This window comes from Pseudoliparis swirei, chromosome 4, assembly GCF_029220125.1.
Source record: "Pseudoliparis swirei isolate HS2019 ecotype Mariana Trench chromosome 4, NWPU_hadal_v1, whole genome shotgun sequence".
Lineage (NCBI taxonomy): Eukaryota > Metazoa > Chordata > Actinopteri > Perciformes > Liparidae > Pseudoliparis > Pseudoliparis swirei.
The window spans coordinates 33,282,030-33,299,649 of NC_079391.1; the positions used below are offsets into that span (position 1 = coordinate 33,282,030).

The following is a 17,620-nucleotide window of genomic DNA, read 5'->3' on the forward strand; positions in this document are numbered from 1 at the left end:
CCGAAAAATTCTGTTTTTTAAACTTCAAGAGAAACAAAATAAAATTTATTTATTTTAGTTTTAATGGATTAAATGCTGAAATCAAGGAGCTCATTAGTAGTTTACTAACAAGGTTTCATATAGTACACACACATATATATATATATATACACAGTATATATACTGTATGTATACTGCATATATAATGTAGATACAGTATGTATACTGGGGGCGGCTGTAGCTCAGTAGGGTAAGAGGGCTGTCCTGCAACCTCAAGGTTGTCGGTTCGATCCCGGCTCTCCCCATTAGTTGCAAGTGGAAGTGTCCTTGAGCAAGGCACTGAACCCCCAGTTGCTTCCACTGCAGCCCACTGCTCCTTAATAACTAAGGATGGGTTAAATGCAGAGAACTAATTTCCCCTTGGGGATTAATAAAAGTGTATATTTTATACTGTATACATATTGTATATATATATTCATACTGTATATATATTTATATATATACTGTACATATATATATATACATGTATTGTGTATATATGTCATTTTTGTGTGAAAATTTGACATTTGACGATCACTAAAATTATATTCTGCAGAGTATTTTTAACAAAGCCCCCCCCCCCACACACACACACACACACACAGCCTTCCTGCTCGACCCCCCCCCACACACACACACACACACACACACAGCCTTCCTGCCCCCCCCCTCCAGATCCTCTTCCCGCCTCTCAGCTGGTCTGAAGCTCTTAATCTGGTTTCCGTCTGCGAGCGTCTTGCATTTCAGTCAGAGTGTGTGTGTGTGTGTGTGTGTGTGTGTGTGTGTGAGTGTGTGTGTGTGTGTGTGTGTGTGTGTGTGTGAGTGTATGTGTGTGTGTGTGTGTGTGTGAGTGTGTGTGAGTGTGTGTGAGTCTATGTGTGTGTCTGTGTGTGAGTGTGTGTGAGTCTATGTGTGTGTCTGTGTGTGAGTGTGTGTGTTTATGTGTGAGTGTGTGTGTGTGAGTGTGTGAGTCTATGTGTGTGTGTGTGTGTGTGTGTGAGTCTATGTGTGTGTCTGTGTGTGAGTGTGTGTGAGTCTATGTGTGTGTCTGTGTGTGAGTATATGTGTGTGTCTGTGTGTGAGTGTGTGTGTTTATGTGTGAGTGTGTGTCTGTGTGTGAGTATATGTGTGAGTGTGTGTGAGTCTATGTGTGTGTCTGTGTGTGAGTGTGTGAGTGTGTGTGTTTATGTGTGAGTGTGTCTGTGTGTGTGAGTGTGTGAGTGTGTGTGTGTGAGTGTGTGTGTGTGTGTGTGTGTGAGTGTGTGTGAGTGTGTGAGTGTGTGTGTGCGAGTGTGTATGAGTATATGTGTGTGTCTGTGTGTGAGTGTGTGTGTGTGAGTGTGTGTGTGAGTGTGTGTGTGTGTGTGTTTGTGTGTGTGTGTGTGTGTGTGTGAGTGTGTGTGTGTGTGTGTGTGTGTGTGTGTGTGAGTGTGTGTGTGTGTGTGTGTGTGTATGTGTGAGTGTGTGTGTGTCTGTGAGTGTTTGTGTGTGTGTTTGTGTGTGAGTGTATGTATGAGTGTGTGTCTGTGTGTGAGTGTCTGTGTGTGAGTGTGTGTGAGTATATGTGTGTAACTGTGTGTGAGTGTATGTGTCAGTGTGTGTCTGTGTGTGAGTGTGTGTGTATGTGTGAGAGTGTGTGTCTGTGTGTGTGTGTGTGTGTTATTCTTTAGTGTTCATAATGTGTTGTCATTTTCATGACACGACACATTATTGGATGCTTTAATTTTTTTGTTCTTCTTCCAATGTGTGAAACATGTTCCTGATGCTGAGGCCACGCCCCCTGGTCAGCTGACCCCGTGTCCAAACTCGTCGGATTTGGTGTGTTCACGGCTCGGTGTCGGTTTCCTCGACTCGAGAGCCCAGAGCGGCTGGTGGGTCTGAGAGGAGGAGGAGGAGGAGGAGGAGGAGCTTCGGACTTCCTCTGGATTTCCTGGTCACACTTCATTTGATACCAAACACTCTTACAGAAACATCTGTAATGAGTCGACTGCACGAACCCTGAAGAACAAAGATCTAAACGTCAAGAGTTTAACCCAAAGAGAGCGAGAGGTTAAAGGTGCAGCGCGGGGGATCTGGCGCCCCCCGGTGGCGAGGCGGCAGACTGCAGCCAACAGAACCGTTTGTCCTTTCCGGGCTACCGTAGGAACATCCGGCTCCACGTGTTCAAACGAACACGGGCAACTTATTCCAAAGAGAAGGAAGTACAACAAGTCTCATGTTCAGGTGATTCAGCAAAGAAAATACAAAACAAAACTTTATAAATCATTAATAATTGGACATGGACAGGATGTCTGTAGGTGATTAAACTGTCTTGATGAAAGTATTAAAAGATGAACGGCAACATCTGGAGTCAGTAGTTAATCTGTTCATAATGTTATTCGTACACGCTTTCGCTTTCGCTGCTAATTACCATGTTTTTAAAAAATATAATAATTTTAACGGTAACATTAGAATATGAATAACACTACCTGCACGGCTTATCGTCCAGTTAGTGAATAAAAACCACAAACAAACTTCTTTTTTTTCCAGGAAATATTTATTGAAAATGCAAATGTACATTTTTATGATACAAATCCTCTTTAAATCGACTATCCAGGCAAACCGTTCTTTTCTTATTAATATTTTTTTCATCATTTATTACAGTACAACATATATGTTCCCCATGACAGACTGCAGGTACAGATGGGTCTGTTTGATATGAACAAATACATTTAGGATTTATTCCAGAGAGGAAGATCTATTACGCACCACTATGCTCAATATATATATATACACATATATACATATATTTGTTTATATATATTTATATATGTATATATTTATACATATATAGACTGCATATATATGAAAATATTTATATATATATAAATATATGATAATGTAAATATAAATGTATATAAATAGATATATATATATTAATGTATATATATTAATGTATATATTTATACATATATATGTATATATTTATACATATATATATATATATACTGCATATATATGAACATATTTATATATATAGAAATATATGATAATGTAAATATAAATAGATACATATATATATATTAATGTATATATATATATATTAATGTATACATATGTTATGTATATTTATATATAAATGTATATTTATATATATTTATATATATTAATAAACATTAATATATATTGTAATTGGTTATAAAACCAAAAGGATGGTTCTGTTGGTTCTGGTGGTTCTTGCGTCTCTTCTCTCTGCGTTGTCGTCCATAAATATCAGAACGTTTGTTCTCTATCAAACTCCAATAAATAAATAAAGTGCTCCCCGTATAGCTGGATGTAAATCAGTTGCTACACCTCTACATTGATTATATTAAGCCAACATCACTGAATATACAGTTTATTATCCTTCTAAAAAAGAGAAATATCTAAGAATCTGAAAAAAATGTTAAAAGTTATTTACAAAACAAGGCACATCGTGAGGAATTCTGGGTAATTTGTGATTTTCCAAAACATCGACGACGGACTGAAGCGAGTCGTTTCCTGATTGTCATTTTTTCTCATGTTTTTGACACAGATCTTAAAATCTTTCCGTTCATGAACAACTGAAGACTCTCTTCCTCTGTGCCGGCTGACAGGGAGGCGGCAGAGACGAGTTATTATACTTCAATAAACGGCCTGTGAGTTGTTTTTCACACAGTGGAGAATAAATCTACTGGAGTTGTGGATTCTGACATTTATTTCTGCGCTCCAATTCGTGATTTTACAAATTCATACACAAACATTTTGCCCGCGACATTTCTCCAATAAAGATGAATTAGATCTTCAACGTGCTGACGGACATGAGTTGACGTCAGTGAGTTCCTTGTCGATGCGTATTAAGTGTTTTACCTCATATCATTTGACATATTAGAGCACAGAAAGACGACCGTGGAGTTCCCCTGTTGTAACTTGTCATTTAAAATCAGGCCGTAAGAACAGAACGATTACAAAGTGAAACCTTTAATACATTTAACTGTGTTTATATTCGGATGAATCAACATTCTCCTAAACAAAAAAACATTGACAAAAATCACGCTGTAGTGACGTCAGAAGTACGTTTTGTGTGTGTGTGACTCTATAGCAGATGTCAGAGGTCAAAGGTCACCTTCAGTGCCGCACAGTACCACCTCCTTGCCAGCAGAGGCAGCAGAACAACTCACTCACGCAGTCCGGCCAATCGGAGCTCAGTATTCCACTCTCCAAACTCCCTAAAGCATCCCGGCTGACGTGTGTGTGTGTGTGTGTGTGTGTGTCTAGGACCACTGGCAGGAGCAGTCGGTGGGCTCCTGGATGCCGTAGCCCACCCAGGTGGCGTTGCCGCTGCAGTAGAGCTGCACGGAGCGCCGCTGCAGCCCCGTCTCGCGGCAGCATTTGCAGAAGCGGGCGTACGTGTTGATGTTGTAGTTGTAGATGCTGGCGGACGGACACTTCCCGTCACACGACACGATGTTCACCTGCGGCGCACCACAGAGTCGGCACAGGGGGCGGGGCCACGCAAAGAGAGCCAATCGGCCGCACGCCGCCTGCCGTTTGTATTTTGGTAAATAGCTCCGAACTCACCGGCCGGTTGCTGCGGCAGTCGTTCTTCCGGATCGTCATCCTCACCGTCACCTTCTGGCACGACTTCCCGTCTTCTTTGCCTGTCGCCGCGACAACAGAAGCGATGAGTCGGGGCGAAGCCGGCGCGGGAAACACGAAAGCAGAGCGGAGACGAGAAGGTCTCAGAGGAGACACGGGAAGTAGATCGAGCACACGGGAAGTAGATCAAGCACACGGGAAGTAGATCGAGCACACGGGAAGTAGATCGAGCACACGGGAAGCAGATCGAGCACACGGGAAGTAGATCAAGCACACGGGAAGTAGATCAAGCACACGGGAAGTAGATCGAGCACACGGGAAGTAGATCAAGCACACGGGAAGTAGATCATGCAAACAGGAAGTAGATCGAGCACACGGGAAGTAGATCAAGCACACGGGAAGTAGATCATGCACACAGGAAGTAGATCAAGCACACAGGAAGTAGATCATGCACACAGGAAGTAGATCAAGCACACGGGAAGTAGATCAATCACACGGGAAGTAGATCAAACACACGGGAAGTAGATCAAGCACACAGGAAGTAGATTGTGCACACAGGAAGTAGATTGTGCACACAGGAAGTAGATTGTGCCCACGGGAAGTAGATTGTGCACACAGGAAGTAGATCATGCCCACGGGAAGTAGATCATGCAACCGAGGAGGAAGCTTCACAAACGAGACAAAACCTAAATATAAAGGGCTGATGACATCATTCATGATTTCATCACATGAAACATGTCGAGATAAATCTGTTCAACTATCAAAACAAATATATCGATTAATAAAATGAATAAAACATTTAGTAAACATGCAGCCGTCAACGTGTGTCATTTATAAAACAAACTGAGCAGAAACGGAGAGCTGCTATGTGGCATCACGCGGGGCATCATATGTGTGGCCTCATACGTGGCATCATAAGTGAGGCATCATATGTGTGGCCTCGTAAGTGAGGCATCATAAGTGAGGCATCATATGTGTGGCCTCATAAGTGAGGCATCATAAGTGAGGCATCATATGTGTGGCCTCATACGTGAGGCATCATAAGTGGCCTCATACGTGAGGCATCATAAGTGTGGCCTCATACGTGAGGCATCATAAGTGAGGCATCATAAGTGTGGCCTCATACGTGAGGCATCATAAGTGGCCTCATACGTGAGGCATCATAAGTGAGGCATCATAAGTGTGGCCTCATACGTGAGGCATCATAAGTGAGGCATCATAAGTGTGGCCTCATAAGTGAGGCATCATAAGTGTGGCCTCATAAGTAAGGCATCATAAGTGGCATCATAATTGGCCTCATACGTGAGGCATCATAAGTGTGGCCTCATAAGTGTGGCCTCATAAGTGAGGCATCATAAGTGTGGCCTCATACGTGAGGCATCATAAGTGGCCTCATACGTGAGGCATCATAAGTGAGGCATCATAAGTGTGGCCTCATAAGTGAGGCATCATAAGTGAGGCATCATAAGTGTGGCCTCATAAGTAAGGCATCATAAGTGGCCTCATAAGTGAGGCATCATAAGTGTGGCCTCATAAGTGTGGCCTCATAAGTGAGGCATCATAAGTGGCATCATAAGTGTGGCCTCATACGTGAGGCATCATAAGTGTGGCCTCATACGTGAGGCATCATAAGTGTGGCCTCATAAGTGAGGCATCATAAGTGTGGCCTCATAAGTGAGGCATCATAAGTGAGGCATCATAAGTGTGGCCTCATACGTGAGGCATCATAAGTGAGGCATCATAAGTGAGGCCTCATAAGTGAGGCATCATAAGTGAGGCATCATAAGTGTGGCCTCATAAGTGAGGCATCATAAGTGAGGCATCATAAGTGTGGCCTCATAAGTGAGGCATCATAAGTGTGGCCTCATAAGTGAGGCATCATAAGTGAGGCATCATAAGTGTGGCCTCATACGTGAGGCATCATAAGTGAGGCCTCATAAGTGAGGCATCATAAGTGAGGCATCATAAGTGTGGCCTCATAAGTGAGGCATCATAAGTGAGGCATCATAAGTGTGGCCTCATAAGTGAGGCCTCATAAGTGTGGCCTCATAAGTGAGGCATCATAAGTGAGGCATCATAAGTGTGGCCTCATACGTGAGGCATCATAAGTGGCCTCATACATGAGGCATCATAAGTGAGGCATCATATGTGTGGCATCATAAGTGAGGCATCATAAGTGGCCTCATATATTATTAACTGGCATCTGCTTTAGTCCAGTTAGATTCTTTTGTTCCACAGGGACGAGCTCTGAGTGTTGAACAAAACTAGACTTGGATGTTTTCTTCTCTTTCTTTGCACTATTGAGCCTCATGTTGATCCGTCAGGAGGTTCCCCTGGAGGCTGAGAGTCGTTGCACTCGGACCAGGAGAGGTTCCCCTGGAGGCTGAGAGTCGTTGCACTCGGACCAGGAGAGGTTCCCCTGGAGGCTGAGAGTCGTTGCTCTCCATGTGCACTGATGCCTCTCTGATGGCGCCGTGCCTCACGCAGCAGCTTCAGTTTCCACTCGGCCTCTAGCGACGCATGCAGACGGCTGCCAACAGCACATTGTTGGCAATCAACAAGGCACCGCCCGGGCGAAGCTAAACGGGGAGGAGCTGTGGGGGGGGGGGGGGGGTCAATACTTGCTGCTGTCCTCTCAAGTGTGACATCATCCTCGGCCTACTTCCAGGAGCGTGTCCCCGCCTCCTTCATCTACCTCCTTGACAACTGAAGCTCCGGGGAGCGACGAGGATGCGACGCACCGGAGATGTTTTTATTTTGATATTTTTGGAGCACCAAAAAATATAGGATTGATTTTTTTTATTTTTTAAATGGACACGTTTTGATTTCCCGTCGACCTGAGATGAGGCGCAGTGGAGAGGAGCGTCCTGCAGGTGGGGCTGCAGTCACACTTCCTGTGTGAGCTATGGTTTTATTTTGGCGGGAGTACATTGTTGAATATCAACAATGGCACCGCGGGCCTTGTTGTTGTGGGTACCTCGTTCACAGTTTGTGTACACCGTGGGAGTCAGGGGGCTAACGGGGAACAGAGGGAGTCCAGCACCTGGTGGGGGGGGGGGTACATGATGGTGAGCAGCAGCACAAACACCACACGCTAACATCGGACAAGTCGTCACTGAAAAGCACGAAGACCGATCGCTCATGTCAATCAACAGGAAAACAACAGGCGGCGCTACGCTAACTAGCACGTGGCGCTAACTAGCTTGCGCCGCTGCGCTCAGATCAGCTACTCACACGTCTTGCAGCATTCGTCCATGTAACTCACGACGGTTCCTCCGATCTGAAGAGAAGACACAAAATGTTGAGCAATAAATGAAGAGTTTCTTCAGAAGGTCGACGGCGGAGAACATCTTCAACGTGTCGGATCACGATCGAGAAACAAAAGACGAAAGATACGAGCGACTTCCCTCAGAACTGTCGTCCATCTTGAGCTGGAGTCTTAAAACTGTTTTCATATTTAGAACATCGATTTAAACCTCCTTTAAAAGCTACTATATGTATATATATATATATATAAGATATATATATAATATATATATTTATATAAGATATATATGAATATATGTATATATAAGATATATATAAATATGTATATATAAGATAGATATATATGTATATATGTATATATATAAGATATATATATATTAGGGCTGTGAAACGATAAAAAAATTTAATCGGGTTAATCACAGGTTTTTGTGGATTAATCATGATTAATCACATATTACCGATATTCTCGGTATATTTTGTGAGAACATAGAGATTTATGACAAAAGACGGATATATACATTTATACATTATTCTATACAATGGTGCTGCAACTCAGCAGTTATTTAGCAGTTTTCTTCCATATGGAACATAAATACATCTTCATCCTAAACAGAATGTTTAACCCTCCTGTTACCTTTCGGGTCAATTTGACCCCATTCAATGTTTAATGTCGATGTTCTTTGGGGTCAATTTGACCCCAGGCTGTTTTTCACTGTGTTTATTTATTTAAAGGGCTATTTAGGTAGTCAACAAACAAACATAAAGTACCTCACACTTAAACTTGGGAAGCAATATTAATTCTAATAATTTTCTGGAGGTTTTAATTGCTGGGGTCAAATTGACCCCGAGGGTAAAATATGTTAGTAAATGTAAAGGTAACAGGAGGGTTAAACAGAACATTTTTCTCTTGTTTGTCAACCATGAACTCCACCATGATACAATCTAAAGGCCTCTAGTCTTCCTCTAGCAGCTGCTGAGGCAAACTGACTGTGTGGGTTTTCTTCATGAACTGGGCCGTGATGAAAGGGACGGCGGGGACACCGCTGCAAAGCTGAAACCTCACCGGCCCGGACAGGTGGACAGATTGACAAGTGACTTTTTTTTTGCTCGGTCCCGATGCGCACGGAGCTCTGTGGCGCGCGGGACGGAGATCGATAAGTGTTAACGCAACGCGAAGAGACAGAAATGACATGCTGCTGTGGAGATCGATCAACAACAGGCGTTTAGTTTAATAAAAGAACAAAGGCGTGCGATAGAGAACGCAGAAAAAATTGGTTCGTAGCGTTACTCTTCGAGACTGGATTACTGCAACTCCCTTATTATCAGGCTCTAATAAATCTTAGGTCCCTCAGTTGATCCAGAATGCTGCAGCTCGTGTCTCACTAAAACTAAGAAAGAAGATCACATCACCTGCTATGCAACTGCTCTGCACTAGCTCCCAAAGAATCAAATTCACTTTTTAATTTCTTGCTTAACCTACAAAGCCTTGATTGGTGATGCTCATCCATTGGAAGCTTGTCGGACCATTGCATATTGCCCACTAGGAAACTTCGCTCACTAAATGCTTGACTACTCTTGTAGTTAAAAGAGTCTTAAAAGGCCAGGGCTTTGAGCCTTTAGTTATCAAGCTCCTCTCTTATTGAACCAGCTTCAATTTCAGTCACAGTCAGCAGACACAAGAGTAGACTTAAGAGAGCAGACTTAAGACCTCTTCTTCAGAGGGCTGAATCAATGTCAGGGGGCGGGCCAATCTCTTTAATGTCATGCGATCTACCAACACTACGCCGCGATCGACTGGCAGGTCGCGATCGACGTGTTGAGACCCTGATCTACAGGAAGTAGAAGTCGTAACAAGGTTTCCGGAGGTGAACCTGCGGAAGGATCATTACCGATGAACAGACCGTCTGCATGAGAGCGGACAGAGTTCAGATTGAAGGTGTATTGGAAGCTCATTTTGCAAGTGACTTTTTTTTCGTCCCGACGACCAACAACAGACGGATTGGAAGCTCATTCTGCGCATGCGTTAAATGCGTTAAAAAAATATAACTAGTTAAACCTGAAATTGAATTAACTGAGTTAACGCGTTATTCTTCACAGCACTAATATATATATATGTATATATAAGATATATATATGTTTATATAAGATATATATATTTGTATATATAAGAGATATATATATGTGTGTGTGTGTGTGTGTGTGTGTGTGCTGACCTTCACACACTCCGTCTCGTTGAACGGGGGGCAGCTGTAGGAGGAGGAGATGAGCGTCGGTCCAGAACGAGTCTCAGTGCAGGAAAACTTCACACAGTTTGATACCCAGGACTTCCCCGGCTGAAAACACAGCACAGCGTCAACTCATGTACTACAGTACTACGTGTACTACTACTAGTACTACAGTACTACTAGTACTAAAGTACTACTAGTACTACTACTACTAACACAGTCGCCCCCTGGTGGTGAGGAGAGAGAATGACTTCCACCTTGTAGAGAAGCGTCGTCCCGTTCTCGTGTTCGTGGAGGCAGGAAATGTTCCGACACACTCCGCAGCACGCCGTCTGGTCCTTCGGAGGGACGTAGACCTGGTTCTGAAACACGGTGCCGATTGGTTTGGTGCCATGGTGACATTGTGTGTGTGTGTGTGTGTGTGTGTGCGTCTCACTGGCTGGCAGTGGGCGGAGCAGTTGATGCTGTTGGAGCGCAGCAGGTTGAAGCCGCTCGTCGGGTCGATGCTGCGGCTGCACTGCCGGCTGAGACACACGCCGTCACCGTGGCGCTCCACCAGCGTCTGACCCGGACGCAGCACGCCGCGCTCGCCGAACACACACACCGCCTCGCGCACTGCACACACACACACACACAGCCAAGGTCAGAGGTCACAGTGAACACAAGAAACTGGCTACATGAAGTTCACATCAGGAACTCACCACACTTGAATCTCCTACAGGAGCACTGGTTCTGAGGGTCGGACAGGAAGGCCCGGTCCAGCTGGGCGGCTTCTCCCTGAAGAACACATGGAGAACCAATCAGGGAGCGTGACACAGAACACAGAACATTACATATAACATATACGGAGATATGAAGTCGTGACGTACCAGGCCACATTTTGGGGAGGAGATGTTTTCACAGGAACACTCTGAAACCACAAAAACACGAGGTCATCACCTTCTCCTCCAGCTGGGTTTAGGCTTCACGAGGTCAAACGATCAGGACATTAAAACACTTTAAAACAATTTAAAATCACTTTAAAAACACTTTAAAACAAATGAAATCACTTTTAAAACAATTTAAAACAAATGAAATCACTTTAAAAACACATTAAAACAAATGAAATCACTTTAAAAACACATAAAAACAAATGAAATCACTTTAAAAACACATTAAAACTAATTAAATCACTTTAAAAACAATTTAAAACAAATTAAATCACTTTAAAAACACATTCAAACTAATTAAATCACTTTAAGACCACTTTAAAACTAATTAAAATCACTTTAAAACACTTTTATTATTTTTATGTGGATCTTCCATCATTTTAAAGTCGTACCGCATGTTTGGTTCTGACAGCACGAAGCGGGACCGGACACGGACGCCACCGACATCCCAACAGCACAAACAAGTACAGGACACCTGGAGGGCTCACACACTGCACACACACACACACACACACACACACACACACAGGTCTTGACTTTTGTGGTACTTGCTTTTTTATTTTTATCATTTATTTTTATCATGACATTTTTTTTCAAATATCCAGACTGTACAAAGTGTGTGTGTGTGTGTGTGTGTGTGTGTGTGTGTGTGTGTGCGTGTCCTCTGACCACACTGGTAGGCGGGGCAGCAGTGGTCCGTGGTGTTGGGGTCCACCGTCAGCACCTCGCCGTCCCGGCAGAGCGGCGGCGTCTCCGGACAGGAAGTACACACTGCAGTCACACACACACACAGACAGAACACACACACAAAGACACACACACACACATTGTTCGTTTACAGTGCCAGCTTCTCGTCAACCTGCTGCTTCACCGGCTGCGTGTGTTACCGGCTGCGCGTGTTACCGGCTGCGTGTGTAACCGGCTGCGTGTGTAACCGGCTGCGTGTGTTACCGGCTGCGTGTGTTACCAGCTGCGTGTGTAACCGGCTGCGTGTGTAACCGGCTGCGTGTGTAACAGGCTGCGTGTGTAACCGGCTGCGTGTGTAACCGGCTGCGAGTGTAACCGGCTGCGAGTGTAACCGGCTGCGCGTGTTACAGGCTGCGCGTGTTACCGGCTGCGCGTGTTACAGGCTGCGCGTGTTACCGGCTGCGCGTGTAACCGGCTGCGTGTGTTACCGGCTGCGTGTGTTACCAGCTGCGCGTGTTACCGGCTGCGTGTGTAACCGGCTGCGTGTGTTACCAGCTGCGCGTGTTACCGGCTGCGTGTGTAACCGGCTGCGCGTGTTACCGGCTGCGCGTGTTACAGGCTGCGCGTGTTACCGGCTGCGCGTGTTACAGGCTGCGTGTGTAACCGGCTGCGCGTGTTACCGGCTGCGCGTGTAACCAGCTGCGCGTGTAACCGGCTGCGTGTGTTACTGACTGCAGATGGGGGCGGGGCAGCAGCTGCCGTCGGCTCTGGTGTTGATGAGCGTCTGGTCGTCTCTGCAGGACAGGAGGTCCGGCTCGCAGCGTTCAGGGTCACACTCTGAAAAACAGAATATTAAAATACAGTTATTTTATAGTCCAGGAGGACCTTAGCTTAGCTTAGTTTAGCTTAGCATAAAGACTGGAAACAGCTAGTTCTGTGCAACCATATAAAAGGCCTCTCACGGTCACTGAGTAACGCCTTAGAAATCACATATTTATAAATATATATACACTAATAAAAAAAGTTGTGGTTGACATTTCTTAAATTTTATTTTAACAAGATAAAACAAAGAAATTATAATTATAATTTAATTGACTACATCGTCTAGTTGGGATACTTTGTTTTACTTTTCTTATACAGTATTTGTAAATAAATAATAATACATTATAAGTAGTTTATGAATAATAGATAATAAATAAATTATATTGAATAAATAATATATGATAAATGATAATAAATAAATACATTATAAATAATAAATGATAAATAAATAATATTAATAAATAATAAATGACAAATGATAATAAATTATGAATAAATAAGTAAAAAATAAAAAATTAGAATAAATAATAAAAAGATGCACTAGGACAGAGGAAAAGTAAAGACACAAAACATGTGTGTTGGAACCGTGTGATACAGATGTTGATCATTTGAACTCACCACACGCGTAGTCCGGGCAGCAGGAGTCCAGTCTGTAGTACGACGCCAGTTTCTCCCCGTATTTACAGTCCGGAGGGGTCCAGTCACACAGGCTCTGGTTACACACTGCACACAACAATTAAACATAAAGAAAGTAAAAACAACGAGCCTCAGACGTTCTTTCCCTGGTAGAAGTGAGTCTGGAGGAAGCAGCGTCGCCTCACCGCAGACTTGCTGCGGGCAGCAGCTGTTGTCGTCGGCCAGGCCGATGAGCACCTCGGCGGCGCGGCGGCACGGCGGCGGCGCGGCGCCGGAGCAGTCCGACTCCACGGGGACGACGGCGTCGCGGTCGCAGCGGTACAGGCAGCAGGCGTCCTTGGAGGCCTTCCACACCTCGCCGTGCGCACGGGGGACGCCGGCGCTGTCGGTGCAGGCTGCCGACACACCACGCGCAGCCGGGGGCACAAACAAGAGCAACAGCTTGGAGGGGCTCTATTGCAATAAACTATTATTTATTCTTTTAAAGAATGCGGAAATAAGTCTCAAGTCATACTTATAGGTTTACCTGGAAGACGACAAGCAAACTAGTTTTAGGTTTTCTGAATGGAGCTCGGATCGATCAGCGCTAGGCTAGGCTATGCTAGGCTAGGCTAGACTACACTAGGCTAGGCTATGATAGACTACACTAGGCTAGGCTAGACTAGGCTAGGCTATGCTACACTAGACTACACTAGGCTATGCTAGACTACACTAGGCTAGGCTATGCTACACTAGGCTAGGCTATGATAGACTACACTAGGCTAGGCTATGCTACACTACACTAGGCTAGGCTATGATAGACTACACTAGGCTAGGCTAGACTAGGCTAGGCTATGCTAGACTACACTAGGCTAGGCTATGCTAGACTACACTAGGCTAGGCAGACTACACTAGGCTAGACTACACTAGGCTAGACTACACTAGGCTAGGCTAGACTACACTAGGATAGGCTAGACTACACTAGGCCATGCCAGACTGCACTGGGCTGGGCTATGCTGCTGAACTACACTGGGCTAGACTACACCAGGCTGATGCCATACTACACTGGGCTGGCTGCACTAGACTACACTGGGCTAGACTACTGCACTGGGCACTGGGCTATGCTACACCTAGGCTGACTACACTGGGCTGGGCTAGACTACACTGGGCTAGGCCTGACTACACTGGGCTATGCCACACCAGGCTGCCACACTGGGCTAGACTACACTGGGATAGGCTAGACTACACTGGGCTAGGCTATGCTGACTACACTGGGCCAGGCTACACTAGGCTAGGCTAGACTACACTGGGCTGGGCTACACTTGGCTGACTACACTGGGCTATGCTAGGCTAGACTACACTGGCTGCTAGACTCACACTGGGCTGGCTGTGCTGGACTACACTGGGCTAGACTACACTGGGCTGGCTATGCACTGGGCTGGCACACTAGACCACACTAGGCTATGCTACACTAGGCTATGCTAGACTACACTAGGCTATGCTACACTAGGCTATGCTACACTAGGCTAGGCTAGACTACACTAGGCTGCCATACTGCACTAGGCTAGGCTATGCTAGACTACACTAGGCTAGGCTACACTAGGCTAGGCTAGACTACACTAGGCTAGGCTATGCTACACGGCTGCTGCTACACCACTGGGCTAGGCCAGCCACTGCTACACTAGGCTATGCTACACTAGGCTAGGCTATGCTAGGCTAGGCTACACTAGACTACACTAGGCTACGCTATGCTAGGCTATACTTGGCTAGACTACACTAGGCTATGCTAGGCTATGCTATACTAGACTACACTAGACTACACTAGGCTATGCTAGACTATGCTATACTAGACTACACTAGACTACACTAGGCTATGCTAGGCTATGCTAGACTATGCGGGTCTTTGTGTTTACTGCTCATCACAGACCACTCCTCTATGTTCCAAATGTTGTCCCTTGAATTCATTGGTTGCCCTCAGAAACATTGAACATTATAAACTCTCCTGCGTTGTATTTAACAGGTTCTCTGAAAACCACCGACGTCGTCAACCCGTCTCTCACCACACTTCTCCGGCGGGATGCAGAGGGCGGAGTACGGCCGGTGGAGCAGCGTCCCGTCGGGGCACTCGCAGCCCTCCGTCAGGCCCGAGCACTGCTCCGGGTCCGAGTCGAAGTCGTAGTCGGGGCAGGACTGAGACGTGCAGGCCGGCAGGCAGGCCCGATACCGGAGGGCCCCGGGGCACGAGGAGGCTGCAGAGACACGGGGCAGGGAGGCCACCTCCACGGTCAGGACGTCCTCTCCCACATTTAAGAACTACAAACCTCCGGAAACCTACTTTATCTTCACTGTAGTGAGGCAGGAAAACTACAACAGATATATATATACAATGCTTTTACAACCGGACTTCTTTCTTCACAGGCTTTGTATGAAGGGAATAAACTAATGCGTGAATACGAGATTCTACTTTCTGATCGTTACATTCATGGAGGTGACATTGACAGACTTTGTGACTCCTCCCAGTTCCTTTCGTGTGTACGCCCTCTGGTGGTGAGGAGAATAATGCAGCACATAGAGCGTAAACTGAGGCTCGCGACTATAAACGAGGTATTTAACCGCATTGAGTCTGGATCGCTACCCGACGGTATTATTAGTATATTTGGAGAGTTCCCCTCTTACGGCAGTAGTCCGGCCTCCTCCACTCGATGCAGACGTTGAACTTGTGGCACGAAGCCACGTAGGCGGCCAGCGCCACACACTGGTTGTTGACGTACTCCGCATCTCGGACCCACACCTCACAGAAGGTGCTCGGCGGGACCTGGAGACCAGAAACAGACAGGAAATTTTTTTTTCTGTTCACTTTATTTTCACGGTGTTTATTTCAGAGCCAAGCAAAGAGTCGACTAGCGCCGTCGTACGAGTCTCCCCGTGGACCGGCGTACGTACGAAGGCGTGGCAGCGGCGGAAGGCGGCGTTGTGCAGCATGAGCAGGCAGCCGGAGCAGTCGCTGGTGGAGCAGTTGAGCTCGCGGTGGCGCCCGTGGCTGACGTAGCCGGTGGTGTTGGGAACCTGCCAGCTGTCGATGAAAACGTCCGGATCCTCGCCGGCGCCCACCGTGGTGCCGTCGGCCAGAGTCAGGTCGTTAGTCGGGTCCCCGTCACAGAAACCTGAGGGGGGGGGGGAGGTATGAGCCTATAGGACGTCTTGACGTCCTCCAACTCATGAATATGGTAACTGCTGCTCGCTGGTTGCAAAGAAACCAAGATGGCGGCGGCCAGATCGCCGAACACAAGGCTTCAAAACATCCACAATCCAACAAAACGATCCGGCTTCAATAAATAAAATGTCATAATTACTCCGACCCTAAATCCCTTATCAATTAAAACGTGTACCCATAACTCCCGGCGGGCGTGGCCGACTCACCACAGAGGCCCATGGTGCGCAGCTTGTTGCCGGAGACATCGGTGTCCACCACCATCATGCCGGTGCTGTGGTACCACTGCAGCTTGAGGCCGGCCGGGCTGCGGATCAGGTACATGTTGCCCGTGTCGTAGATCTCGAAGCCGAACTTCTTGAAGCGAGGTTTGGCGTAGCGCGAGTTGACGTAGAGCTGAAAGAAGACGCCGTCAGACGCCGCTCGACGCTTTACGAGCAAAGTGGAAAACATGGAATGTGCCTCTCACCATCCTCTGCAGCCGGTTGATGATGATGTGGTTGGACTGGTGTGAGATGTTGAGCGCCACCAGACACAGGCTGGTGAAGTTCCACAGGAGCTTTGGAAAGAAGGTCCACCGTTAGCCGATTACTAACTAACTCACGAATAAGATAAGTAACTTTAGTGTTAAAGGTTTCAGAAATAGTTTTTTTGACTATGAAAAGTCATGAATTAACCAACTGAATGCGTACTGATACATCGATATGCGAACATACACACACTCATACCACCAGGGCTCGCCGAGGATCGAACGGCCGAGCCTCTGATTGAAAGACAGACCTGCTAACCACTGAGCCTCTCCCGGTGAATAGGGACAAATAATTAACTCACCATGAAACGTCACCACTTCATTACGGACATTAAGAGGAATGTTTATTGTATTACAAGTTTTATGAAAATGTTGCATTTAAATATGCAAATGAGGTGCTATCTAGCGGTAACTTCTGGTGAATCTGGAAGGAATCTACAAAGTCATCCGATAAAGACCCGAGTGTGTGTTCTGGAGGTTTTTCATCCACTAGTCTGAAATCTTTGCTCCGCGTGGCATCGACATACCGCCGCCTCCGACTCGGCGGGACACTCCTGAACCAGGACGCTGACGGTCTCGTTGGGCAGCCGGGTCACGATGTAGGAGGCGGCCTTGTAGAGGGCAACGCTGTTCCCATCAAACGTGATCACGTTCAGATCCGGAAACATGGAGCAGCGACCTGGAGGGGGGGGGGGGCGACAATGAGAACCTGAAACGATGA

At 46.1% G+C, this 17,620-nt stretch overlaps 1 protein-coding gene across 1 annotated transcript in view; it reads right to left on the reverse strand.

The window, feature by feature from the left end:
* Positions 1-3,248: 3,248 nt before the first annotated feature.
* Positions 3,249-17,620, reverse strand: part of otog (otogelin) — a 50,578-nt gene continuing 36,206 nt past the window's right edge. Inside the window, exons 38-56 of the mRNA XM_056413698.1 lie at positions 17,427-17,578; positions 16,840-16,929; positions 16,580-16,766; positions 16,103-16,323; positions 15,836-15,974; positions 15,220-15,408; positions 13,366-13,575; positions 13,163-13,267; positions 12,455-12,559; positions 11,705-11,806; positions 11,428-11,526; positions 10,976-11,016; positions 10,808-10,883; positions 10,543-10,721; positions 10,364-10,468; positions 10,095-10,214; positions 7,849-7,894; positions 4,597-4,676; positions 3,249-4,490 (exon numbers count right to left, since the gene is read on the reverse strand). Of these exons, the coding sequence (XP_056269673.1) occupies positions 4,290-4,490; positions 4,597-4,676; positions 7,849-7,894; positions 10,095-10,214; positions 10,364-10,468; positions 10,543-10,721; positions 10,808-10,883; positions 10,976-11,016; positions 11,428-11,526; positions 11,705-11,806; positions 12,455-12,559; positions 13,163-13,267; positions 13,366-13,575; positions 15,220-15,408; positions 15,836-15,974; positions 16,103-16,323; positions 16,580-16,766; positions 16,840-16,929; positions 17,427-17,578 (2,447 nt within the window). The 3' untranslated portion in view covers positions 3,249-4,289. The remainder of the gene's footprint in view (positions 4,491-4,596; positions 4,677-7,848; positions 7,895-10,094; positions 10,215-10,363; positions 10,469-10,542; positions 10,722-10,807; positions 10,884-10,975; positions 11,017-11,427; positions 11,527-11,704; positions 11,807-12,454; positions 12,560-13,162; positions 13,268-13,365; positions 13,576-15,219; positions 15,409-15,835; positions 15,975-16,102; positions 16,324-16,579; positions 16,767-16,839; positions 16,930-17,426; positions 17,579-17,620) is intronic.